Raw genomic sequence first — 26,230 nt, forward strand, 5'->3', positions numbered from 1 at the left:
ACCAGTTTGCTGCCGAGTGTGAAGCGGTAGGGATGAGGATCAGCACCTCCAAATCTGAGTCCATGGTACTCAGTCGGAAAAGGGTGGAGTACTCTCTCCACTTTGGAAGTGAGAGAGCTGAGCAGAAAAGCAAAGCTCTTGATTTACCGTTCAATCTACGTCCCAACCCTCACCTATGTGTCTGGACTCTCCCTTAGAGACAAGTTTAGGAGCTCGGACATCCGGCAGAGACTCTGAGTGGAGCCGCTGCTCCTCCATGTTGAGAAAAGCCAGTTGATGTGGTTCGGGCACCTGGTCCGGATGCCTCCTGGACGCCTTCCTGGTGAGGTGTTTCAGGCATGTCCAACAGGGAGGAGGCACTGGGGAAGACCAAGAACACACTGGAGACTTCATGTCTTGACTGACTTGGGAATGCCCCTAGAGGAGCTGGAAGCAGTGGCTGGGGAGATGGAGGTCTGGGTTTCTTTCCTCTGACTGCTTCACCCTTGACCCGGATAAGTGGTGGATGATGGAGTATATATATATATATATATATATATATATATATATATATATATATATATATATATAATGTTGAAACATGTTACCTACATAAAGTGATTAGTACCTACGAACATTGGTTTAAGAAAGTACAATAGGTGAACAGGCAAAAGGATCATGAGTCTAGTCTCAGAGAAGGGCTACTCTAGCCCAAAGTGCAGAAATAGTTAAAGCGCTCTCATGAATTTAGAGTCCGCTCCAACCACAGCAAAAATAAATCAATATTACCCACCTCTGGAGCAGGAATAGAGCAATATCCTGATCTGATTCATGCTTTTCAAAGTTTGATGGTCTGTTTGTAGTCTAAAACTGATGACAATGTCTTCAGCAAAAGGTGGAATATCTCCAAATTTGTGAGACCGCTGACTGCATTAAACAGTTGATAAAAACTTACAGACATCTTCAACTTCTGCCACTTACAAACAACAGTAATTTTTCCCCCTCAAACACATTCTACCTTAAATGACATTGTGCTTCTGAACATACACACATAGTATTTCGCCCACAATCATAGAAGTCCCTTTTAATGCTGGCTATGAATAAAAGGTGTCAAAGCACAGTGAATTGCAGCTTCCTGTTATCAGGCTCTGTGTTCTGCTGACCCCTTTGTTCTCTTGTGGAACACCCATTATCCTTGTAGTGGTTTACTGGTTGTACTTCTTTGGATTACCTTCTGTAGGTAAAATTATTGAATAACAGTAGCACCTCACCTGATATTTTGTACATGATCCATCTAGCATATCTCTTCATAGCTCTTGGGCAATTGTCAAAACTGTTTAGATCCTACACTTGCTCAAACTTCCTGCTTCCAACACATTAACTTAAAGAACTCACTCTTCACTTGGCCCCTAATACACCCAAGTTCTGTCAGCTGCCATTGTGAAGACATAATATTAATCACTTCACTAGTGAACAATGTGTGTGTGTGTGTGTACAGTGCCCTCCATAATTATTGGCACACCTTGTTAAAATGTGTTAAAATGTGTTTTTTTGTTGTTGTTTTTTATTGCAGAAGCATAATCTCACTCTGAAAAAATTTAGAAAAATGCAACCTTCAACTCATATATATATAATGTTGAAACAGTGTCAGCCAGAGCTGTGTCAATTACATTTTAAACTACACAGTCATGTCATAATATTATTACCACAATATTTCTGTCCATTCTCTCAGCTTCTCTGACCAGCAGCACTTTGTTCTACAATTACAGACTACAGTCCACATGATGCTCTGCATACTTTTTTAGTCCCCTTTCATCCTGTTCTTCAATGGGCAGGTCCCTACCATGTATTGCTTCAAGACGTAATTATTACATTATAGCATCACAATGATTGTAGTAGAGGTGTAATTTTAAGGAAAAATACCCTGTGTTGCTTTAATTTAATTTATGGTTTTATTTATGGTATTTTTCTTCAAACGATATGATTAACACAGTCACACAGACAACCCAGGGCTCTATGCCGGTCACTGGATCATTCAACATTTAAAAAGGGAATGTTTCTGAATAATATGCTTTTATTTATCCTCCTTAAGCCATATCAATGCTCCACAGAGATAAAAAATTTCAGAAACTACTTTAACAATGTTAAGACTTTAACTGGAATTAATGTTGTAGTAAATGCACCAATCTGTTAATAATATATGGTATTTTGTTAATTTAATGATTTAAAATGTTGCATTTAAGGTGGGTAATGTAATTTTCATTCAAATGTTATTAGGCTTAAATTATCTGTCTAAACTGAGATATCCTTTTTTTACTAACACAGTACTGCTCTGCATATTTTGGTTTTCCCACCTGAACTAAAGGTATATTGTTAGTTAATAATCCCACATCCTGAGGTAAAAGTTGAGCAGAGCAGGAAAACACGAGGATGCAGTGCAAAACGTCATCTGCATGGTAGTGTCAGGCTAAATGTGTATGCTCACAAATTTGGTATAACAGAAATGACCAGCAGGGGGCTCATACTTTTTATCATGTACCCATACAGTAGACATGCGCAATCCTCAAAAGGATGTTGTGTGTTTAGATGTGATGGTGGATGGGGATTAAAATGTGATGTCACAGTTAATAATGCTGGAATTGTGCCTGCAAAGGATTTTAATAAGAGGTTTCCACATACTCTAGTCCTTAGCATTGATGTTAAATCGACATTTAAAATCTCTCACTCTCTTGTCTTCAGTTATTTTATGTCATTTTAATTGTTGCTGTACTGTAATTGTTCATTGGACTGTGGGAGGAAACCAGAGCAACCGGAGGAAACCCACGCAGAAACAGGGAGAACACACCAACTCCTCACAGACAGTCACCCGAAGCGGGAATTGAACCTACAACCTCCAGGTCCCTGGAGCTGTGTGACTGCGACACTACCTGCTAGAATGATCATTAAATGCTAATTTTTCATTTTCAGTATCAGATAAAAAAAGCACATATTTAACAGAAAATTACATCAACCCCAAATATAATATTAAATCTATAAGTTAAAGCTTATGTTTATTTTTGAAGTTCTCTCTACATCACAAAAGCAATCATTAAATCAAATGCTCTGAGAAAAGAAAAAGAACAAAAATTATCTTTGGCAGCCCAGAGCTGCAAAAAAGACCATTTCCATCAGACACAGTATTGTAGATTTTTGATGACTGGAAATGCTAGCTCTGCTAAATACACAACTTTTCTGTCCCTTATTCACATTTAAGTTGTGGTTAGTTTGACTGCATAGTGCAGACAGTCAAAACCATCTTGCTTTGAAACTCCAGCTGGCGTCAGTGTGGCAGTGCTGGGTTTAAAGGTGGCTTTTACTCTAGAGCTAATGAGCTCTAGCTCAGGTACTAGAAGTAGGGTGAAAAAATGCTCTGGTCCTTATGAAATTGGAGCAGACATTGGTAACAAGATACTTGTCCAAACAGTTAAAAACAACACTAGGATCTTGCACAAGAGTATATTTGGCCATGCCTCCAATATCACTGTTTCAAAGCAAAGCTAATCCTATTGTTGCATACTCTGTCCAGTGCTTTCTCTCATGGACTTCACCGAATGGGCAACAGGAAAGATCTGAGAGATTTTCAAAAGTGTCTTATTGTGATGGCATATATGTTTTGGTCAGAATATTTCTAAAATGGCAGATCTTGTGGGTGTGTTACCTACATAAAGTGATTAGTACCTACGAACATTGGTTTAAGAAAGTACAATAGGTGAACAGGCAAAAGGATCATGAGTCTAGTCTCAGAGAAGGGCTACTCTAGCCCAAAGTGCAGAAATAGTTAAAGCGCTCTCATGAATTTAGAGTCCGCTCCAACCACAGCAAAAATAAATCAATATTACCCACCTCTGGAGCAGGAATAGAGCAATATCCTGATCTGATTCATGCTTTTCAAAGTTTGATGGTCTGTTTGTAGTCTAAAACTGATGACAATGTCTTCAGCAAAAGGTGGAATATCTCCAAATTTGTGAGACCGCTGACTGCATTAAACAGTTGATAAAAACTTACAGACATCTTCAACTTCTGCCACTTACAAACAACAGTAATTTTTCCCCCTCAAACACATTCTACCTTAAATGACATTGTGCTTCTGAACATACACACATAGTATTTCGCCCACAATCATAGAAGTCCCTTTTAATGCTGGCTATGAATAAAAGGTGTCAAAGCACAGTGAATTGCAGCTTCCTGTTATCAGGCTCTGTGTTCTGCTGACCCCTTTGTTCTCTTGTGGAACACCCATTATCCTTGTAGTGGTTTACTGGTTGTACTTCTTTGGATTACCTTCTGTAGGTAAAATTATTGAATAACAGTAGCACCTCACCTGATATTTTGTACATGATCCATCTAGCATATCTCTTCATAGCTCTTGGGCAATTGTCAAAACTGTTTAGATCCTACACTTGCTCAAACTTCCTGCTTCCAACACATTAACTTAAAGAACTCACTCTTCACTTGGCCCCTAATACACCCAAGTTCTGTCAGCTGCCATTGTGAAGACATAATATTAATCACTTCACTAGTGAACAATGTGTGTGTGTGTGTGTACAGTGCCCTCCATAATTATTGGCACACCTTGTTAAAATGTGTTAAAATGTGTTTTTTTGTTGTTGTTTTTTATTGCAGAAGCATAATCTCACTCTGAAAAAATTTAGAAAAATGCAACCTTCAACTCAAGTGAAAAAAAAATAAAGAAAAAATCCTGACTAAGAAATAATTTCCCATGAAATGACCTAGTCCAAAATTATTGGTACCCTTAAATATTTCTTGGAAATAAATGTATTTAAACTATTTATGTCATTTCTACTGTAGTGTATAAAGTGGATCAAAGTATCTAGGAACCTTTAATTAGTAATTCATCACTTCCTATTTCCCTGGGGTATAAATATGGCGTTACACAGAGGCCTATTTCTCTTACTCACTCTTAAACATGGGAAAGACAAGAGAACACACTATTCAAGTAAGGCAGATGTGTGTCAACCTTCATAAATCAGGCAATGGCTACAAGAAAATAGCCACTCACCTGCAGATGCCCTTATCTACAGTCAGAGCAATCATCAAAAAGTTCAAAACATCTGGAACTATGACAAACAAGTCTGGAAGAGGACCTAAGTGTATCTTGCACCACACACAGTGAGAAGGATGGTAAAAGAAGTAAAAAGTTCTCCAAAGCTCACTGTAAGAGAACAGAATCAAATGGTAGCGTCTTGGGGTTATGAGGTCTCCCAAACAACCATCAGGTGCTATCTATATGCCAACAAGCTGTTTGGGGGCATGCATGGAGAAAGCCTTTTCTGAGTTATATTCATAAGCGTAAACGGGTGGAGTTTGCCAAGCGGTACTGGGATTTTAACTGGGACCGTGTGCTTTGGTCAGATGAGGCCAAGATAGAGATTTTTGGCAACAAACACTCTAAGTGGGTCTGGCGTAACACCAAGGACGAGTACACAGAAAAACACCTCATGCTCACTCTTAAGAATGTGGGAGGATCGATGATGCTGTGGGCCTGTTTCTCGTCCAAAGGACCTGGGAACTTTGTAAGGACATGGGATCATGAACTCTTTGAAATATCAGGACATTTTGAATCAGAATCTGGTGGCCTCTGCCTGAAAGCTGAAGATGGGTCCTCAATGGATTTTCAGCAATATAATGACCCTAAACATATGGCCAAATCTCCTCAAAAATGGTTCACAAGCCACAAAATCAAGCTCATGACCATCCCAGTCCCCAGACCTCAACCCAATAGAAAACCTGTGGGGTGAGCTGAAGAGGAGAGTGCGTAGGTGAAGACCCCAGACTCTGGACGATTTAGAGAGGTTGTGCAAAGAGGAATGGTCAGAGATCCCTCTTTCTGTATTCTCCCATCTTGTGAAGAGTTATAGGAGAAGATTAAGTGCTGTCTTGATGGCAAAAGGAGGTTGTACAAAGTACTAACACCAGGGGTGCCAATATTTATTTTTTATTTTTTAATTCAAATATCCTGGAAAAGTTTATTCATTCATTCATTCTCTGTAACCACTTATCCAAGTCAGGGTGGGTCCAGAGCCTACCTGGAATCATTGGGCGCGAGACAGGAATACACCCTGGAGGGGGCGCCAGTCCTTCACAGGGCAACACACACATTCACGGACACTTTTGAGTCACCAATCCACCTACCAATTTGTGTTTTTGGACTGTGGGAGGAAACCCACGCAGACACGGGGAGAACACCCCCAACTCCTCACAGACAGTCACCCGGAGCGGGAATCGAACCCACAACCTCCAGGTCCCTGGAGCTGTGTGACTGCGACACTACCTGCTGCGCCACTGTGATTTCAAGTATTTATTAGTTTTTTTTGTTCACATGATTTGGGTTTCCAGCTCATAAAACTCACAAACACAGGATTTTAAAAAATTTGAATACTGTGGAGAAATCAGCCCATACTTTGCAGGGCATGAATGATTTAAACTGAGTGTGACACACCAATCATCTACTAAACTCAAAGCACCTTCACAGGTTTCCCCAGTGTCATTAAAGTGCTTCAGTTTGGTTCAATTGTCTCAGTTTGGTTCAATATGGGGAAGACTGCAGACATAACAACTGAACAGAAGACCAGCATTGATATCCTCCATAGGATGGGCAAGCCACAAAAGTTCATAGCTAAGGAGGCTGGCTGGACAAAATGTGGCAGGAGAAGATGCACCAGCAAAAGAGATGACCGTGGGCTTCAGCAGATTATCAAAAAGAGAAGATTCAAAAATCTCACAGAGATCCAGAAAGAATGGAATGAGGCAGGAGTCACAGCTTCAAAAACCACCACATTCAGAAGCTTTCGGGAGATGGACTACAACTGTCAGGTCCCTCAGGTCAAGCCACTTCTGAACCTGAGCCAACGTAGGAAGAGTCTCAACTGGACCAAGGACAAGAAGGGATGGACGGTTGGCCAGTGGTCCAAGGTCCTCTTTTCCGATAAAAGTAAAGTGTGCCTTTCATTCAGGAATCAAGGTCCAAGGGTTTGGAGGAAGACGGGTGAGGAACAGAACCCAATCTGCTTGAGGTCCAGTGTGAAATATCCACAGTCATTCATGATTTGGGGTGCAATGTCTGGGGCAGGTGTTGGTAAACTCTGCTTTCTTAAATCCAAGGTCTGCACAACAGTCTACCAGAATGTTTTAGAGGACTTCATGATTCCTCCTGCTGAGGATCTGTATGGAGATGCAGATTTCATCTTGCAGCAGGACCTGGCCCCTGCCCATGCCGCCAGAAGCACCAAAGCCTGGTTTGATGCCCATGCCATCACAATGCTTGACTGGACAGCCAACTCACTGGACCTAGAATCTATGGGGTATTCTCAAGAGGAAAATGAGGGCCACCAGACCCAAAAACAAAGAAGAGCTGACAGCAAGCATCAAGGAAATCTGGGCTTCCATAACTCACAGGCTGATTGCCTCAATGCCATGTCGCATCGAGGCAGTGATTAAAGCAAAGGGATTCCCAACCAAGTATTGAAGATTGACATATCATTTTGAAAGTACCATATTTTGATTGATTTGATGTGATCAGAATTTCTTTTTTTTTCCTTCAAGAACTGAGAAGTCATTTGGGTTGATTTCTCCACAGTATTCTCATTTTTTGAAATCCTGTTTTCGTGGGTTTTATGCTGGAGGCCCAAATTATGTGAAAATAAACAAATAAATACTTGAAATTGTTTAAAATGTGGTTCCTGAATTTATAAATCTATGAGGTTTTAACTTTTTGAATGGAATTATGGAAATTAATCAACTATTCCTAGATATTCACACTTTTTGGAATGGGTGTGTGTGTGTGCATATATATATATATATATATATATATATATATATTATAGTTTTTATTTATTTTATTCTAAATAATAGGATAATGTATTTTAAACACTTTGAACATATGTACACCTTATGTAAACAACAGTATTCAGAGCTGAGGTCCAGAGCCCTAATCCATTGCCTGGAATATTGTTTAGGAATTGTTTTGTTCCACGTCAAGTTGTCAACACCGGAATGATCTGTTTTTATTGACAAATGATCCTCATCATAACAGGTTTGACTGACATGCACAGTCAAACCTTTAGAAGGACCACATCCTGATTTAGCATCCGCTATTGTAGGTGCTAGGCAGGAAAAAAACATATGCAATTGATTCTTCACTGAAAGAAGACAACCCCTATCTTGTTACGTCCCACACTAAGCAAGCTGTGTATAGATTCCCTGTCAAGTCATAGAGCAGTTCCTTTAAAACTCGAAAAGTCTCTCCTCACAGGTCACTCCCACAGAGAGCTGACTCAGGTGTTTGGAGAAAGGAAATTCAGGCTGGCTCCTCATTTATTTATTTCTCCTCGGCGGCCCACTGACTTTGCTGTGCAGTAACCTGACCCCTGTGATGATGAGGCACCGGGAGGGCAGCCAAACACTCTGCTTCTCTGGGCTGACCGTCCAAGGACTCTGAATCCTTGCATCAGAGCATAGAGGCCGGACTCTATTTCCAGAGATCAATATCCTGCTGGCTCACTCTGGTTTCATCTGTTTTTATTTTATGTTTTTCCCCCTTTTTTTGGCGGGGGGGGGGCAGTATATCCATAGATTTTATTAATTAACAATATTCTCATTACAATTTTTAATAAGATGCTGGGATTGAAGCATGTTTACAAGTGTGTTACATCATCTTTCCTTTTTGCCACACTATGTAATTACTTGAGTAATTAAATGAAGAGAACAAGTGACCCAGTTTTTAAAATCATTTTTGCTGTTGAATCAGTAGTAAAATACTTCTACACTGCAGCATCCCATTGTTCATTCTCTCTTTTTTTAACTAAATAATTTTTCATGGGCTTTAGATGCAACTATGGCAAAGAGGACTGACAAATGTTGACAGACTGCTCAAATAACATTGGTTTCTGATAGACCATGTTTCCAATATTGCATTGCATCACATCACCATACTGGCCAAACATTAATGCAGCATAATCCTGGTGTCTGTTGAACTATGTAGCATGTAATCTCAAAATGGACTTGGTTTATAAATATGTTAGCGAAGACAAATTAATAACTGAAATCACTTTCATTGAAGCTAAGCCTGAGAAAGGATTGAAATATTTTCAGCCACGAGTCAACTTGACCTGATTGTTGCACAAAAGCATCCCGACTTATGTGATATTGTAGGCACCAGCTTTTAGCCAAACCTTAGACACACAGAAAAAGGTCACATATGCAAAAGATTTCAACTTTGACAATTATCTCGCAAGTATCGGGTAGCGATGACAGAATCTTTCATATCTAACCATGATACCCTCACTTGTTACAGATTCACCTGGTCACTGTGGAATGCTTAAGAATGGTGTAAATAGTCCACAAACTTTTATGTGTATTATGCATCTCTCCCAACTTAATTGGTGGCAGGTATCAAATTCTACATGTTCATATATATTAAAAGATGTATTGAATTGTTCAGTGAACACATTAAAAGCATTTTGTTGTACTTTGTGTAAGTAACTAATAAAAGGTTCGATTTTTTTTTGCTGAGGTAAATGCGTTGACTAAAGCACAGCATTAAACATGAGATGCTTTTGCTTATTTATTTTCCAGAATATTTTCCATAGGCAGAATAACTGTGTCTTTAAGAGCGCACTGCTGATTTATTTGTAAAAAATGTTGTCCTGTGACAAGGGTTCTCCAAATTTTGTAGACAGCTTGATTTGACAGGGCAACAGCAAATTAAGCTCATTCTCATTCTCAGTCAAGTCTGCATCTGAAGTCCGAAGTGCACTTCATTATCAGAAACAGCAGCTTGGTATGCAAATTAGGCGGTGGACGAAGCAACCAATCAGCAGGGCGCTGTGGTGCGGTTCTGTGCTGTGATTGGCTGCCAACCGGGGCCGGTGTGGAGCTGTGCTGCTCTTCGTAGGAGGACGATGTAGGGCTTTTGTTCCTTCACTGGGACAAACAGGCGCGCACACACACGGGCAGGTGTGGAGATAACGGGGACGCGGAGTGCCATGTTGTGACGTCACACGGAGGGGGTTACCGACGAGTTTAGAGAAAGAGAAAGGTGAAGAAAAAGAGGGGGAAAGTAAGAAGGGAATGTTTTGGGAAGAGGGCGCCAACCGTAGTGCGCGCTGTATTTGTGTAATCTCAGCTGTGCAGATACCACAGTGATATCGAGGCTGATATGAGACTGATAACGGGGCTTTAACAGATGAGAGAAGAAGACAGGGGTGTGGAGCGGTTCTTCTCTGTTCTTTTCCCTCAGAAAAAAACAACGAAGGGGAGAGGAGAGAAGCAGCGGTGGTAAACCAGAGCATCGCTCCCTCGGCTTCCTTTGTACTTTCCACACGGCGGGGCCGAGCCACGGGGAGAGAGAGACGACAGGAACCGCAGGGCGACAGGTTTTAAACATTTTCATCTGTTTTAAAGCTCACTTCTTCACTTTACCCTCACTTCGGAGCGTGAATCCGATGTTAACCTTCATCCAGCTCGCGTCCCTTTCGCTCAGTGTAAGATACAGCCGCTGAAGACACTGCCTCACACAAAGGAGAAACGATACTCGAGTTCCATTGGGCTTCACTCCTTATCTGTAACGCCCAATAAGTTTCATTTACATTTTTATCTTTCTTCATTTTGTGCTAGGACGATTGAAATCACTCGTGTATCTGAGAAATGTGCCCAGTCGTTCGTTTCCTTATCCAAAACATCAGCTACTATCAGGCAAATCTGAGGACTCGGGTGTTACTGCAGCACCAGCTCGGCTAGTCCACGCCATAGCAGTATGTATGCATTATTTATAAAGTTGAGCTGAGGGGATTGCAGGGCTGTGTGCACAGCCTGCTCTCACTCGAAGCTTCACATTTTAATAATACCCGAAACCCAAAAGTGCACCTAGACTAAAGCCTATCATTGGAGAACATCTGTTTACATAACAGCATTTTGACGGAAGGCTTAACTATCGTTTGAGTAGACAGATGCCTTCTTGTTACTGAAGACGAGTTGCTTCGACCACAGAGAACCAGAATCGTACGTTTTCTTGTCATTGATTAAAACCCTAAAACTTACTACTGACAATTTTTCTGAGAAAGAAAACATAGAGTGAGATTAAGAGGAAGATCACAATTCAAAATTCTATAGTCCAGGACTAGGATTAATCCCTGTCTGGGAAAACACCCCATAATGTCTTAAAACATTAGATATAACTGAGCATTTGCCTTAATTCAGTATGTGTAAATCTATGAATATTCTATTAGTCCTCTTCTCTATCCCTGCTCACCCTTCAGCCACTTCCCTGCAGTTAGAAAAAACACCCTGTAAGCCGACAGGACTGGTTCATTAAGTTTATGACGTCAGGAACCTTGGCTGTCTAATTCTGCCTGTTAGTGACTGGCTGTAGAACACTGCCGTGTCAAAGCTGAAATGCCCATCCATGGCACTTACTGCTTATTTCCCTCATTATATCTCTTCTAGCTTTTAAACAACACCACAGAGGCATGTTAACAAGGTTAAAAAGTGCTTTTTTTTTAACTTGGATACTGTCAGAGTACAAAATGATTAAAGAGAATTGCATCAGAATTCTGTATAACCCTGTAATAACCATTTTATTGGTTCAAAAAAAGAAAAAATATTAAAATTTCCCTGATATAAAAGGGTTATTCCAGAGTTCATTTATAAAAGCAATGGATAAATTGGCTATAGAACAATTTAAGAAGCACTTGAATGTATAAATACCTGTGTGCATTGTTGAATTAAAATGCTGTGGAATGTAGTTCTAGTAAAGGAATCCTTTTCAGAATGCATAGCTAAGCGTTCTTTTCTAATGGGTTTAAGACAACACTGGGGACAATTATAGGCAGCACATTGTTATGAAGATGTAAGTTCTTTATTACTTTCACTGTGTAGTGTAGTCTAATTCACGTCCTAATAAGATTTTCTGTTTTTCTTTTACTAAGGTGAGAATGCATGAAAACATTGACAGATAACTGCATGCAGAACATGGAGGTGAAAGGCCAGCACAGACGAAGAAAAGGCAAGTACCACCTCTTAGATTACACACTAATTACATCAGGATTTCCTCCTGTTCACTTCAGCGCCAGCAGCCCAGCATCACGTCCAGAGTGAGACTCATACACCACAAACAGAATGACGGAGCATCTCTGACTAGAGCTTCTCCAAGAACATAATTCAATTTGAACGAGAGGTGGAGAGGCTTTTGGAATAGAGATCACAGCGCAGGAGCCCATGAGCCTCCGTCTACTGTACAAGTGTTTTTTAGCTCTGACTGGCTGTGGGATGTTGCTATGGAAACACTTGCCCTGCACTAGGGCATTGTTGTATTCCACCCAGCATTATGCCCTCTTCACTTTGATGGGCCGCATGCACTGAGCACTTTGTAATTTAGGGGGCCTTCACTCTGAGAGGAAATTCAGTCCACTAGGCACATTAAAGATGACTGTAATCACCAGCCATTTGGGCTTCATGGTGAATTCTATTCTGAACTACTTCAAATATCTTGGCACAGTGTGTTTTAGAGTAATTTCTTGGGTAATGGCATATATATATATATATATATATATATTACCACATCAAAACACTGCATTTTGGCACACATTGTAGTAAGCAGCAAGACTGAGAATCTAATGGTGAAATCACATGCTTTGTTGATTTTCTATGCAATTCAGTTAACACATACTCTGCAGGGAACTTGGGAATTTAACATATTGGAAAAACTTATAAGATGTGCATAAATTATGCACTTTTATTGGTCCCAATATGTTATATTCAACATAAGTGTGCAGGTGTATCAGGGGCGGCAAAGCAGCTGAGTGATTTGCATAATGACATTATAATGTGAATTGGCTTTTCCACACTCCACAGTAGTGGCAGCTGATACACAAGGAAAATCAGCTCATGATACTTAAAGATATTTTCATGATTCACATATTATTTGGTAATCTGAGTACTCCAAAGTGCCTTCCTATCTAGTCTGCTTCCAATCTCTAATGAGCTGCTCCGAATTACAATGATCTGATTTTGACTCGTGATTTATTAAAACAACTTAAAAGGGAACTGTGTTAACTTTTGGAAAAGGAGTATAATGTCCCATTTAACACACAAAAATATATTAGTATTGCAAACAATATGTCTTTATTAATCAATTAATTAATTAAATAAAAATGGCCACAGTGTGCTCACTGAAATAAATGAAGACAATAATAATAATATACCACTGCAATAAATAACTGTCCTACTGCCAACTTCTTCTCCACAGCCTATTTCAGGCAGTTTCCAGTGGCTCCTCTATGAATGATGGCCAGGCAGAACTCTTCCCTGTTCAGATATGGCTTCGACTTAGGAAGCCACTTCCAAGAATTGCGTCCTCTGGGCACGGGTGTTTCTGGCCTGGTTCTGTCAGCATTGGACCGCCGCAGCGGTCAGCGGGTGGCAGTGAAGAAGCTGGTGTTGCGGGATGCAGTCAGCCTGAAGCACGCTCTCCGTGAGGTGAAGATCACACGGAGGCTGCAGCATGAGAATGTGGTGAGAGTCTTTGAGGTGTTGGGGCCTTATGGCCGGCCACTCCCTCGTGATCTCACCCAGCTCACAGCTTTATACATAGTACAGGAATTGATGGAAACAGACCTGGGCCATATACTGGAGCAGGGGTCACTGCCAACAGAGCATGCCACCCTACTCTTCTACCAGCTCTTACGAGGCCTCAAGTTTATCCACTCAGCAAATGTGCTGCACCGCGACCTAAAGCCAGCCAACATCTTCATTAACACTGAGCAACTGCTGCTGAAGATCGGAGACTTTGGGCTGGCACGCATCGTAGATCCACATTACTCGCACAAGGTAAAGTACAAGGAATATTTCCAAATTCTAAGCCATGCTGTAAGCATACAAACACACAATCCTAAAAATAAAGATGTAAAAATAAGGTTCTTTGGCGCAGGTTCTATCAGTTCTATTCCTGGAGAGCAGCCCATCACAGTTTACTTAAGCAAACCTGACTGAGCTGGATTCTTGTTCTTCAAAACTAGAATTGATGACCTGCGCCATAGATTAACTGCATTTGTTTTCCTAAATATGTTTTCAGTGTATGCAAAATTGATATACACTATGAAGAACCTAAAAAAACATACTGACATGCAAATCCTGGAGAGTTTCACATCTAGACTCAATTCAGCTGAACGGCTGACACTAAGAGCAACATTAAACTGCTGAGAAGTAAACGGTCTTTCGGGTTGATTTGAGTGAAAAGCCAGAGAAAATGATTGAACTGGATTATTTAAGGGCAACTTTTTAAATCCAGTCAACATTTAGGGGAGTGTTTTATTGTTCATAGAGGTGCAGTTGTGCTTACCATTGTCTCAATGCAGCTGCCTTTTTTTTGAGAGATGTAAATTGTTTTGACAAAAGGCTTCAGATCCTTTTACCATTCTTTGCTCATAATCTGTTCAACACTATTGAGATTGAGATTTTCCTTCTGCTGTTGGTCACTAGGGGTCCTGCAAGGTGCTTTGATGACTGTTGTGCTGAAACAATGGGCTCTAGAATAGTGTGTTTCACATTAGATTACACTGAAGAAATTTGTTTACATGTTTACAGTTGGTTCTGTGCTCATTGCTTTTAAGAATCCTTTCCTGAGCTGAAGTGGACGTGTTAACGCAGGGAAAACAAGTGCAGGGACCAGAGTTGGTAAACAGAGTTGGTGCTTTGTGTGTAGCGGTTAAGGTTGAGAAGCCTCCTCACATGCTCTCTCACACGCAGTCAGTCCTACAGGGTTTCGTTATAATCAGAGTGAATTATAACCTCAACTGTTTAGGGATCAGGGCTCGTGAAAGATTAATGTGGCTTTTTGCTCTTCTATTGTCCAGGTTTATTATTGCAGGGAGAACACTGTGTAACATTAGCGGAGCCTGTAATGCCAAAATGAATGAGGGGCTTTGTGTGAGACGGGCTGAGGTAGAGTGAGTTATCAGGGGACATGGGGAAGCGGGTAGACTCTGCATAGGACGGACGAAAGAGTATGATGTGAAACCAGGACAACAAAGTGCCAGGCTGTGCTCCAGACAGCTCGAGAGAACAATAAAGGCATTTGGTGAGTAATATACTGAATGAGTTTGCAGTTGGGTGATGTTTCTGTTCCCCTGCTGTTCACTCACTCTGTTTTCCAGCTTTAGTCTGCCTGTCACCTGCTCAGGGCTCATTTTCCATGTCCTCGAGCCGTCATGTCCTTTTGTGAATGGGTTTGAATCAGCATGCTGGAAATTGTCCAGTTTCAGTTTACCTCAAGTCAGTCTGTCTTTTCTTACTTGTCAATGTCCGACACCCCTGCTCCTCATTACCGTAAATGGGTGTGCTGCTCATGACACGGGAACATTTAGTTCCTGACAGTAGAAGGGGAGACAGATAGCTTCGCTGTGGACTCAGAGCAGCATCTGGAAATTTGGTGACATAACACATGCCAAATTAAGGAAAGAAGATATATATATATATATATATATATATATATATATATATACACCGATTAGAATCTACTGTATTACTTCAGTAAATACTCATTTTATTCTGAATGTACACTGATCAGCAATGATTTTAAAACCATGTCCTTGTATCAGACACAGCAGTGCTGTGTCCACTCACTTTCCACTTTGTTAGACACATCTGCCACGTTGGTCCACCTTGTAGATGTGAAGTCAGAGACAGCTCATCTGTTGCTGCACAGTTTGTGTTGGGGATAAGAAAGTATGTAGAGAAACAGGTGGAACACTGTCTGTAATTTTAAAACTACAAAGTGGTCAGTGTAGATGATAAAATGGACATTTAGTGTAGATATAAGGTACAGTGATTTTTTCTGATACCAATACTGGTTATGTATCCGTGAACAGAGTTCAAAATATCTTCTAAATAACTTCTTTTTGTAGACTTCATAAAATGCATGAACTCTTAAACACAACTATCCCATGGGAAGAAAATTACTGGACTTATAACAAAAAAACTGGAAAAAACTGGACTTATAACAACCATGCAAGAATTGTCAGACCACAAAAACGGTCCGTATCTGACAAACAGCTTCCACCTAAACGCAGTAAGAGAAATCTGGGCTCCGCTCCTGATTTAGATCTGAGAAAAGATGTTTAAATCTACAGAAGTTTGGCAGAAACAATCTTGCCCATAAACACTTGTTGCAACAGTGTTATGTTCCTGTCCAAACGGTCAGAGAAGCCCCACTCTGCTATACTAATTATTCTTCCATTAGGAGAACACAGCTTATTGCAATGGGTCTGAAAGGAGGTATACCTCCAAGAAGACTCAACATCACCGGATGCCTTTCGGATTAATTGAACTGTGAGAAACACTAATTTTAACCAACTTCAAAGACTGAAATTTAGAGGTGTCAAATTGTCATGGCATGGGCGGCACGGTGGCGCAGCAGGTAGTGTCGCAGTCACACAGCTCCAGGGGCCTGGAGATTGTGGGTTCAATTCCCGCTCCGGGTGACTGTCTGTGAGGAGTAGGTGTGTTCTTCCCGTGTCCACATGGGTTTCCTCCGGGTGCTCCGGTTTCCTCCCACAGTCCAAAAACACACGTTGGTAGGTGGATTGGTGACTCAAAAGTGTCCGAGTGTGTGAGTGAATGTGTGTGTGTGTGTCTGTGTTGCCCTGTGAAGGACTGGCGCCCTCTCCAGGGTGTATTCCTGCCTTGCGCCCAATGATTCCAGGTAGGCTCTGGACCCACCGCGACCCTGAACTGGATAAGCAGTTACAGATAATAAATGAAAATGAAATTGTCGTGGCAGATTTCTTTGAACTGAATACAAATCTTCCCAAAAAATGGCAAAAGGTTATTTAAACACTGAAAGCATTTAGATTCTGCATAGCTATTGTGTTGTTTGACATATTGTATCATATTATATTTCAATAAGCGTGTTAATGTCATTCGTTTTTAACACATTTACATTTTTTAAAATTTGAATTAATACGCTTACGAAATTTGCCCATAACGTCCTCCGATAATTCACTTGTTTTACGGAACCTGGTTACATATTAGTGGTTTTATTAAGCATTGTAAACACGGCATCACTCTGGTGACCTCAGAATACATTGTTGTTTTTGTTCTGAAATATGATTGTTATTAAATATCATATCTAACTCTCTCTCTTTCTTTGGCACGTTTCTCTCTCGTCTTGCTTAATCCAAACATTTGTGGTGATTTATAAGTATTCACAAAATTGTCCCTAAATACTGTAGATTAGTGATTAGATTTCTACTCAATAGGTTTCTTGAAGTTTGCTTCTTCTTGTTGTGGAGCTAAAAGGCTAATGATGCTTACAAATATTTTTCAAACATGATGTGGTGTTTCATAGTGTATAACATATTAAGTGTAAAACAATAACAGTATGTACTTAAAAGCAGTGGCAGTGATATCAGGGGCTAAAATTCTATCTGTGACAATATACTTCAGTAACATGAGAAGGTTATTTATTAGCATCTGTTTTGCAATGGGTTTCATGCTGCCACATTTGCAGGTTCCACAGGTTTGTTAACCAATCTAAAGAAATGTATGAATCTGCTTAGAACTGATATGCAGAGGCACTGATTATGGATATGGCATTTCTGTTTGTGTCCCCATCATCCACAAAGCCATCCCGCTGAGGCCACCTGGTATGAGCCACAAATAATTCATCACCTGGGCCTCTGGAGAAAGCCAGGAGGTGAGAAAGACAAGGAGAAAAGAGGAAGTGGGAAGGAGAGGAAAAAATGAATTTGGTGGAGGGGGTGTTAGAGACCATGCGGTTACATCGGCTGTTTCTCATTAAAGATTGAAGAGACGCTGGGTCGTTTATTCTTCTGGAAATGATTGGCTGGAAGGAGAGGGCTGTAGCTGACTTGCTTTGGCATTAGCTGGCAAGTCTATTGTTCCTTAAGGCTATGAGAGCTGCTGTAAACAAAGCATTGATTTTACCTCGTGATGATGTTCTCCCACTGCAGATATTTCACATTCATTTGAATGAAGATCTTCACTTGTGGTCAGAAGTAAAATGACTATACCCGAGGCTTGTTTGTTCCCGTAAATCTCTCCAGTAAGTAATGATTCTGATTTGTATGTGTGATCATGCAGGGCTACCTCTCAGAAGGCATGGTGACGAAGTGGTACCGCTCCCCTCGTCTGCTGCTCTCACCAAACAACTACACCAAGGCCATTGACATGTGGGCCGCAGGCTGCATCCTGGCTGAGATGTTGACAGGACGCACACTTTTCGCAGGTCAGATACGACAGTGGTCCATTTTAATTGAGAGTGTGTAAAAATAGATTCTTTAACTTGTTCATGAGGACTGTGGATACTGATTGTCAGAAATTATATATTCTGTTTAATAATATATTTAATATTTACACACACACACACACATATATATATATATATATATTTGCTGAAAACTGTAAATTCCACATAAAATGAGTAATTACTGAGGCCATTAACATTCTGTGACTAATTGCATACAGAATTGAAAACCAATTAATACTGCTTCATTTGCAAATTGTTTTAAAATTTTGAACCATTTGGCACATTTCCACCAACAAAAATAGGTCCCAGAACCCAAAAAGTTGGTATGCCTCGGGAACTAAAGAATAGCAGTTAATAGTAGGTAATTAATAAGTTAAAATATGCCAAAAGGGCCTTTGCTGTAAAATATATGTTTACTTATTTTCAATTAGGAAATCCAAACAGCGTGTTATTTAACTAGTGGTGTCCAGACTTTGAGTGTAGAGAACTACGGAAACATAAGTGGACTTCAGGGAAAGATATACATGAATGTGGGCCCATGCAGGAGAATGTCTGAGACACTTCTAAAACAATGCAAGTTTCTCTTATTTTGAATGTACTACGTTGCTTTAATCTATATGACTCATCTTCATCTGCTTTGTTGTCAGGTGCTCACGAGCTGGAGCAGATGCAGCTGATTCTGGACACGGTGCCCGTACTGAGGGAGGAGGACCAGCAAGAGCTGCTTAAGGTCATGCCCTTCTATGTTAGTAATGGCTGGCAGGTCAGGAGATCGCTGCGGGAGCTTCTACCCGAGGTGGAGGATGAGGGTGAGAGATTGTGTTGAACCAAATTAACCTAGGAGATCTTTTTATTACTCAGTTTGGATGAGGCATTGGGCATGACTAATTGTAGGTTTTGAAGCTTATAAAGCCTATGTCTTGAATACATGTGTGAGTTTTATGTGGTATGAAAACATTGTTAACATATCAAATTATAGTCCACTGCAGGTCCACTAAACATTCAAATCTATTGAAGAATAGCAGGCTTGGGGTTGTCTAGTACTTGGCTAGTACCAAGGAAGCCTTGGGTGACTGCTGGAAATCATGTTGTTGGGGCCAGCAGGGGGAGCTTCAGTGTCCAGTATAAATCTACCACGGTGGTCACTTCAGGTCTCCCAGTCATCCCTGTTTTCAAAATAAATTGTTTTAATATTTCCCTCTAGTTTATTCTCTACCAAATAGCTGGTGTATGGTGAGTGTATTGTGAGGATTGGCTGCTGTCATATCATCCAACTCCCTAATGTACAGTGCTTTTAGCGTCTAGAAAAGCATTATACAAGTGTAATTGTCATTCAGGGTGAAACAAAATGTATTACCAGAAAAATGTAAGACATGGGCACAGTACCAACATCAACAGAGATGGCTTACTCAAGTATAATTGTCATAAAATATTTTTTTTACATAAAATTGTGACAAAACAAGTTGAGAACAAAAGCAAGTTCAAAAAGCTACAGAAATACTCATTAACACATAACACTGCAGTGGGATATTTAATAGATTAAGAGGTTTGTTAGATTCTGTTATTTTTGGATACTTTCAACCTAAAGGTAACCTCCCATCAACATTTTACTTGTTTACTACTACTTACTGTTTACTTCCCACCCACCTCTGAACATTTATGAACAATACGCTCTCCCCAAAATAATTTGGAGTGTATATAAATGAGCATTCTTAGTAGATGAAGCAGATTGAATTAGAAATTAATTTTAGTGTTCCAACCCTGTGTGATGTTTAATGCTGCTTTTCATACATATGCAGATATGCTTGAAAACTCAGACTCATACATTACACATAATGCAGTATTACTGCCTCTGCAGTGCAGTCCTGCAGATTTTCATTGACAACTGTATGCACTCCTGGAGTATCTGAATACAGTGCGGCAGTTAATGCAATGAACACATTAGCCTGAGAACACTAACGGACATGTTTAAAAGAGAGAAGTTCTTGAGACCTGAGATTGCAGTTTGATTAGAATTATGCACATATATGACATTCTAAGATGTTTTTCTGTTTTAAATAATTTCTAAACTGTAGATATATTCTCATTGCACTGGAACTGACTAGTCATGGCATTGTTGAATATCTAGGTGACTCAGTATAATTCATACTTTGATGAATGGTAGGTGTTTTTTGGTGTTCTGAATGGAAGGTAATTATTTATACAAAACGGTTAGCTTGGTAAAGCGTTAGTGGAGTTATCAAGGGGAAACTGGGTATGAATAGGTATGTACCATAGGCACAAAAATAATGATTTTTGGAAAGCAGGAAAAACTCTGAACCCCTCCCCTCAGCCCTATACCCCTTAAGCTCATATCATCTCCACGATAAACAAACATGGTCCCACCTCTGTCCCATCACCCCCTATTCATTCTCTTGCTTTCACCTTTCCAACAGTGGGTCTTGTCTTCATGCACATTGCTAAGCCGACCCGGACTCACCAAAAATGAGTTTGCCTCCCTGTTTTTGCTTTCATGGGCATGGTTCATACTAGCAAAGAAAGAGTTGGGGTTTAAGGTGACTATAGAAATGTTACCTTTGCTTAGTTAGTGACCGGTAGAAGTGTATTAAATCATTATAATTTACCAGCACTTACACAATGACCCAGTTTTTAATTTGATTTTCGTTGTCATTTATGTGATGATAACAAAACTTAAATCCTTCTTGTTGTGGTCTTAGCTGTGGACTTCTTGGACAGGATCCTGACCTTTAACCCCATGGACCGGCTGACAGCAGAGGCAGCTCTGTGCCACTCGTTCCTCAGACGCTATTCCTGTCCTCAAGATGAGCCCATATCCCTTCAGCCCTTCCACATAGAGGACGAGCTGGAGGACAGCCTGGTCAGCGAAAACAGCTACCCGCTCAGTGGCCGCTGGAACAGGTAATGTTTCCACTTCCTTAACCTGCACTGATGCCCACAGACGCCCACAGACTGTTCTGTGTTCAGCCACTATTTCAGCTTTTCAGCTTTTTTTCCATTAAGCAAGAAAGGCTCGTGGTGCATTAATCAAAGGTTTGTTGTGTTGCACTCATCAAAATTTGCCTTTTAAAAGACACCTGGATTTTTATTGTCATATGAAAACCTTGTGAGTCCATTTTAATCTTTATTAGTTTTACATTATTGACACAGAACTGTTTTGTGCTGAACGTGGTGACATTACCAGTACAAATTCTGAAAAGCCCAATTTTCATGTGTTTTACTTTAATAGATGCTATATATTACATGGCCAAATTGGACACACCTTCTAATTACTGATTTAAGCCAGATCCATTTCTTACAGGTGCCCAGCATACAGCCAGGCAGTCTCCACAAACAAACACTGGCAGTAAGTCATATAGAACTAAAGACACCAAAAATCCCTCAAGGATTGACAGTTTCTTCAAATGTGTTCTGATCAGCAAAAATTCATATTGTAGTAAATACATCAAGCAGCGTGTACAGCTCAGTTTTGAAGTGATATAGCAAATGGCGAACTTGCTAAAGCATGTAGCGCTTAAAAATTAGCCTGTCCTCATTTGCAACATGCACAAGTAACTTCTAAATTGACATTGGAAGCAGTGGCAGTACAAGAACTGTATTGTGTTTCCATGACTGTGCAAACCCTGACAAGCTTAAGATTACCATGTCATCGCCAAGCATCAGCTGAAGTGGCGTAAAGGACACCGCCACCATACTCCTGAGCAGAGGAAACATGTTTTCTGGAGTGATAACACATGCTTTATTATCAGGCAGTCTGATGAATCACAAAAACCAGGAGAAAGGTACCTGACTGAATGCTTGATTACTGTTAGTAAATAAAGATGGAGGAGGAATAAGGTGGGGACGTTTCTCATGGTTTGATCTGACACCTGTAGTTCCCGTGAAGGGAATTATTAATGCTGCAGCCTTGTTTAGAATAATCTGCTTCCAGTTTGTTTAGGAAATGACAGATCAGCAGGAAAATCCCATGCTGGTCCATACCAAAATGTTTGCCAACTTTTAGTGGAAGAAGATGACAGACCTGACCTCAAAGTCATTCTACACTCTTTGGTACCAATCTAGAAGCTTCCCAGAAGAACACAAGCTGTTAAAGCTACTTCATATTTTAATGGTTTTGTTAATGTTTTAAGGCTAAATAAAAGCCCATGGTATTTAAATAAATATTCAAAAAGCACAGTAAGTCATGTTTGAGTGACCACATCGTGGTGCTCTCCCTTTTGTAGATGAGAATATATTTTCGAGGCCTTCCAACTGTTACGTCTTTTGACTGCACTGGAGTTTTTTCTAACATTGTAACTCCTACAAAACTGCAACTTATTGAAAAAATCTAAATACCTTTACAGTGGAATTATTACAAGTGTAATTATGTAATTATCTCATTTATTTGCCCTTCAATTGCTCCGCATCCCTCACTTTGCACTTTAGGAACCACTGCACTACTGTGTTTAATACAGAAAGGATTGTAGGACTAAATGTGGACTAAATTTAACTTATTCAACGTATTAAAAACACACTCTTACTCTTTGCCTCGCAGCTGTAACCCACTAAAAATAGTACCTGTGTGTACTAAACATATGTATAGGATTTTAAGTGAGGTATGTGTGGTCAAGCCAAATTAATACGCAATTGCATACAGTGTAGAACTCTGTGAAGCTAATATTAGTATGCCAAAGAAGAACATACTGGTTTACAGATTATTGATCCATGACATTCAAATATGCTCCGTCAGCTACAACCATGAATAGACCCATTAAAACATAATATGTGGCTACATTATTTATTATAGGGAAATATGAAATCCAATATCACAGCAGAGGGCAATTATCAGATACAAGAACCTTAGGGCTTAGTGATAGTGAGGTTAAATATAGCAGCTATCTCTTTAATTAGATCTCACAGTTGAGCCTCTAAAACATCAGAGTGTCATTGTTGACTTTTCTTAAGTCAGATGTCTAATCTGAGGTGGGAGCCATTATTTATTGCTCAGGGCATAAGCAAGTGGTGGTCAGTAAGGCTTGTAGCCCCATGGATGGCACGCTTTAGTGACTCTCAAAGAAAAAATGCGAAAGATCAAATGGAGGTTTTAACAAGGAAAGGAATATGGGTGAAGATCACTTGGAGACATCTGCTGCTTTGAAAGCAATTGCCAAATTATATGTAAAAAGTGTCCCCGGAAATGCAAGAATTACGTAGATATAGATTTATGTGTTTTCCAAATAAGGCCTTTACCAAAATACACATATATTTGCAAACACAAAATGTGCATTACTTGTATGCTGATGAAACAGAGGTAAAAGAATCAGCCCTGTTTATGGACAGAGTTACACATAATGGCAGACATCTGTACAGGTGCATTGAAACTGCAGTAGTGTGTGACGATATCAGTTTCTCCTCCCATTTATTACTGCGGTGAAAGGCAGCAGCTGCGCTGTGGGAACCTTGGGAATGAGAACAGAGAAATGTAAATGAAAAGCAAGTAAAGTGGCAGAACGGCACATGCCTTACATATTTATTTACGTCGCATGCTCTGCTATAACTTTGCACTCACTTTATTTGGAACAGAAATATGTGTTTGAGGTTTGCGATTCCCTGCAGTGTTAATGCAGCTTACGGAGGCGTTCTCTCATTTGAAAAAAATCTGACAAAACAGACACATGCTGAACTTAAAATATGATGAAAAACTTCTAGATCAGAGAACTGTAACATAAATAACTGGCCTGCTGTCTCTAAATAGGCTCTAATTATTTCAGACATGGCCCTCACGCCTGAAACCTGTTAACTGTTTAATAAACTGGTATTTGATTGTTTTTTAATTGAATACAAAGACTGGAAAGCTTTGGCAGTTCTTCACAATTTCTTGAACTGTTGTAGCCCATCCAGACCACTTCACCAAGATCAGTTTACTGCAGTGTTCTAGGATCACATACAATCTCTCTTATGTATGACACTTTTTATCTAAAATCTAGATTTTACATTCTCCATTTGTAAGCCTGTATAAATAGGAGGGCAAGACAAATCCAGATTTCCCCAGCGGTGGTGTACTGTGCACTGTCGAATGCTACATCAATATTTAAAGCTATTTACCGTTGATAGTTAGCATTTGTTTGCTTGGAAAACCAGATGTAAAGCATAGCATACAGCGTATAAAATGGTGCTGGACAATACTTTACTATTGATATATACTGCAATATGAAATATTTTATAATAACCATGATATGATTTAAAACATTTTCAATATTACATTCTTTACAGCATCTGTAACTGACGTTCATTGCAGGGCATTGCCCAGTTCACTGCACTCAATTTTAAGTTATTTTGAAAATATGAATATTGGCAAAGCCACAAGCTTTATGCTTAATATTCATGTCATGGTCTTTTTTCTCTTCAATTTTATATTATTAATCAAAATTATATCATATCGACTGAAAATAAGAAAAATAACAATATAAATGGATTGTTTTGTTCAATTTGGATGTATGTTCCAGCCCTACTATAACATAACGATCATATTGAACTGCAGTAAAATAGATTTGAATGATGTGTTGAACTGTATCAAATTGAATCACAGTGTTTTTGAATCAAATCCTTGAGCACACAAAGTATTTCAGTCTCATTCCCTCTACTCTTCCCAGTCTTTCATCAGACGTGTGCTGGCAGCAGCAGGATCCATGCGAGTGCATGCAGAGTGTGTCTGAGCTGGGAGAGGCAGAGGATGAGGTGCAGCGGGACCCCCGGGCCGGTTCAGCCGCACTCATAGAGGAAGCCCAGGTGGACCCTCGCAAACACTCCCACAGCAGCTCGGCTGAACGCTTCCTGGAGCAGTCCCATTCTTCTCTAGACAGAGCCTGTGGTCACTACATGGAGATGGACTGTGGGCGCTCCTGCGACTACAAAGTGGGCTCTCCGTCGTACCTGGATAAGATAGCATGGCGAGAAGGGAAGCCACAGCATTATTCAGAACCCAAGCTGATCCTGGACTTGTCTCACTGGAAGCGCAACACCCTCCCAGGGCCCAGAGGGGGCAGCAGGGAGCACCCTCCTCCAGAGGAACCTGCAGATTTATTCAAAGAAATTTCACGCTGGGTGGAGAGCACACAATCAGGCCTCCATTCTCCAAATTCACCTCAGGAACCTCCAACCTCCCCTTGTTCTCCTCCTTTACCACTTTCCCCAACTTTACTCCCTCATTCCCCCACTCAGACACAGCCCTCTTCGATGCTGCACACCTCCAGTCTTTTCCACCAGCACAGCCGAAGAAGTCCCATCACTTTCTTTTCTTCCCCTCCCTCTCTACTCCCATCCTCACCTTCTTCTCCCACTCCAGGTCCATCCAACACTTTTCAAAGCAACATTGGGCCTTCAGACCATGCTGCAGAAGAACATTCATCCTTTGACTTGGACGTGTTCATTTCACAAGCGCTGAGACTGTGTAGTCAAAGCGATGAAGCCGATGCTTCCAAGCAAAGTAACCTCAGCTGTGCTTCTGGCCTCTCGGACCACAAAGCATCCAGAAGTCAAAGCTCGACTTCAGAGCTGGTCAAGGCTCAAAGGTGCCACAAAGAACACTGGTAGAGGAGAGTGGAGCATGTTGAAGGGCCTACAGTAGGTTCCTTCATTTTGTGAGATTTCGTAGTGCTGCTCTTGCAAGATTGCACAGATTTATTAATGTGTGACTTGCTCAAGATAATACAATGTTTTGGGAATGCGGATTGTGAATCTATAATAGAAACATTTCTGAATGTACTTTCTTGATTCTTCTATGGTTCTATTAATAAGGCATCCATATTGGACTGTTTTTAAAGAAACTCCATGCGCTCTGCTGAGGAGTTGAATTGTTTTTATACAACTGTCTTCTTCACCTTTGCAATAGTGCACAATATGTTTGTCTGTTGGAGGACTATTTCCAATGTT

The 26,230-nt window shown here is 40.4% G+C and overlaps 1 protein-coding gene across 3 annotated transcripts; it reads left to right on the forward strand.

The window, feature by feature from the left end:
- Window positions 1-10,053: 10,053 nt before the first annotated feature.
- Window positions 10,054-26,208, forward strand: mapk4 (mitogen-activated protein kinase 4). 3 transcript variants are annotated; one of them, XM_066643946.1, is made up of 7 exons: window positions 10,054-10,075; window positions 11,964-12,040; window positions 13,283-13,863; window positions 18,136-18,280; window positions 18,949-19,110; window positions 21,019-21,220; window positions 24,952-26,208. In XM_066643946.1, the coding sequence occupies exons 3-7, from the start codon at window positions 13,318-13,320 to the stop codon at window positions 25,889-25,891; spliced, it is 1,995 nt and encodes a 664-aa protein (XP_066500043.1). In that variant the 5' UTR covers window positions 10,054-10,075; window positions 11,964-12,040; window positions 13,283-13,317; the 3' UTR covers window positions 25,892-26,208. The 3 variants fall into 3 exon arrangements, with proteins under 3 accessions (XP_066500043.1, XP_066500041.1, XP_066500042.1); XM_066643944.1 differs by lacking the exon at window positions 10,054-10,075 and adding an exon at window positions 10,098-10,412; XM_066643945.1 differs by lacking the exon at window positions 10,054-10,075 and adding an exon at window positions 10,684-10,790.
- Window positions 26,209-26,230: the final 22 nt, after the last annotated feature.

Source organism: Hoplias malabaricus, chromosome 14 (genome assembly GCF_029633855.1).
Source record: "Hoplias malabaricus isolate fHopMal1 chromosome 14, fHopMal1.hap1, whole genome shotgun sequence".
Lineage (NCBI taxonomy): Eukaryota > Metazoa > Chordata > Actinopteri > Characiformes > Erythrinidae > Hoplias > Hoplias malabaricus.

Excerpts from the sequence above, each read along its gene's own strand:
- mapk4 (XM_066643946.1), top strand. The coding sequence starts at position 13,318 with ATGATGGCCAGGCAGAACTCTTCCCTGTTCAGATATGGCTTCGACTTA. Across the intron at positions 19,111-21,018 it reads ACCCGAGGTGGAGGATGAGG|CTGTGGACTTCTTGGACAGG; the intron begins GTGAGAGATTGT and ends TTGTGGTCTTAG. Across the intron at positions 21,221-24,951 it reads CTCAGTGGCCGCTGGAACAG|TCTTTCATCAGACGTGTGCT; the intron begins GTAATGTTTCCA and ends TACTCTTCCCAG.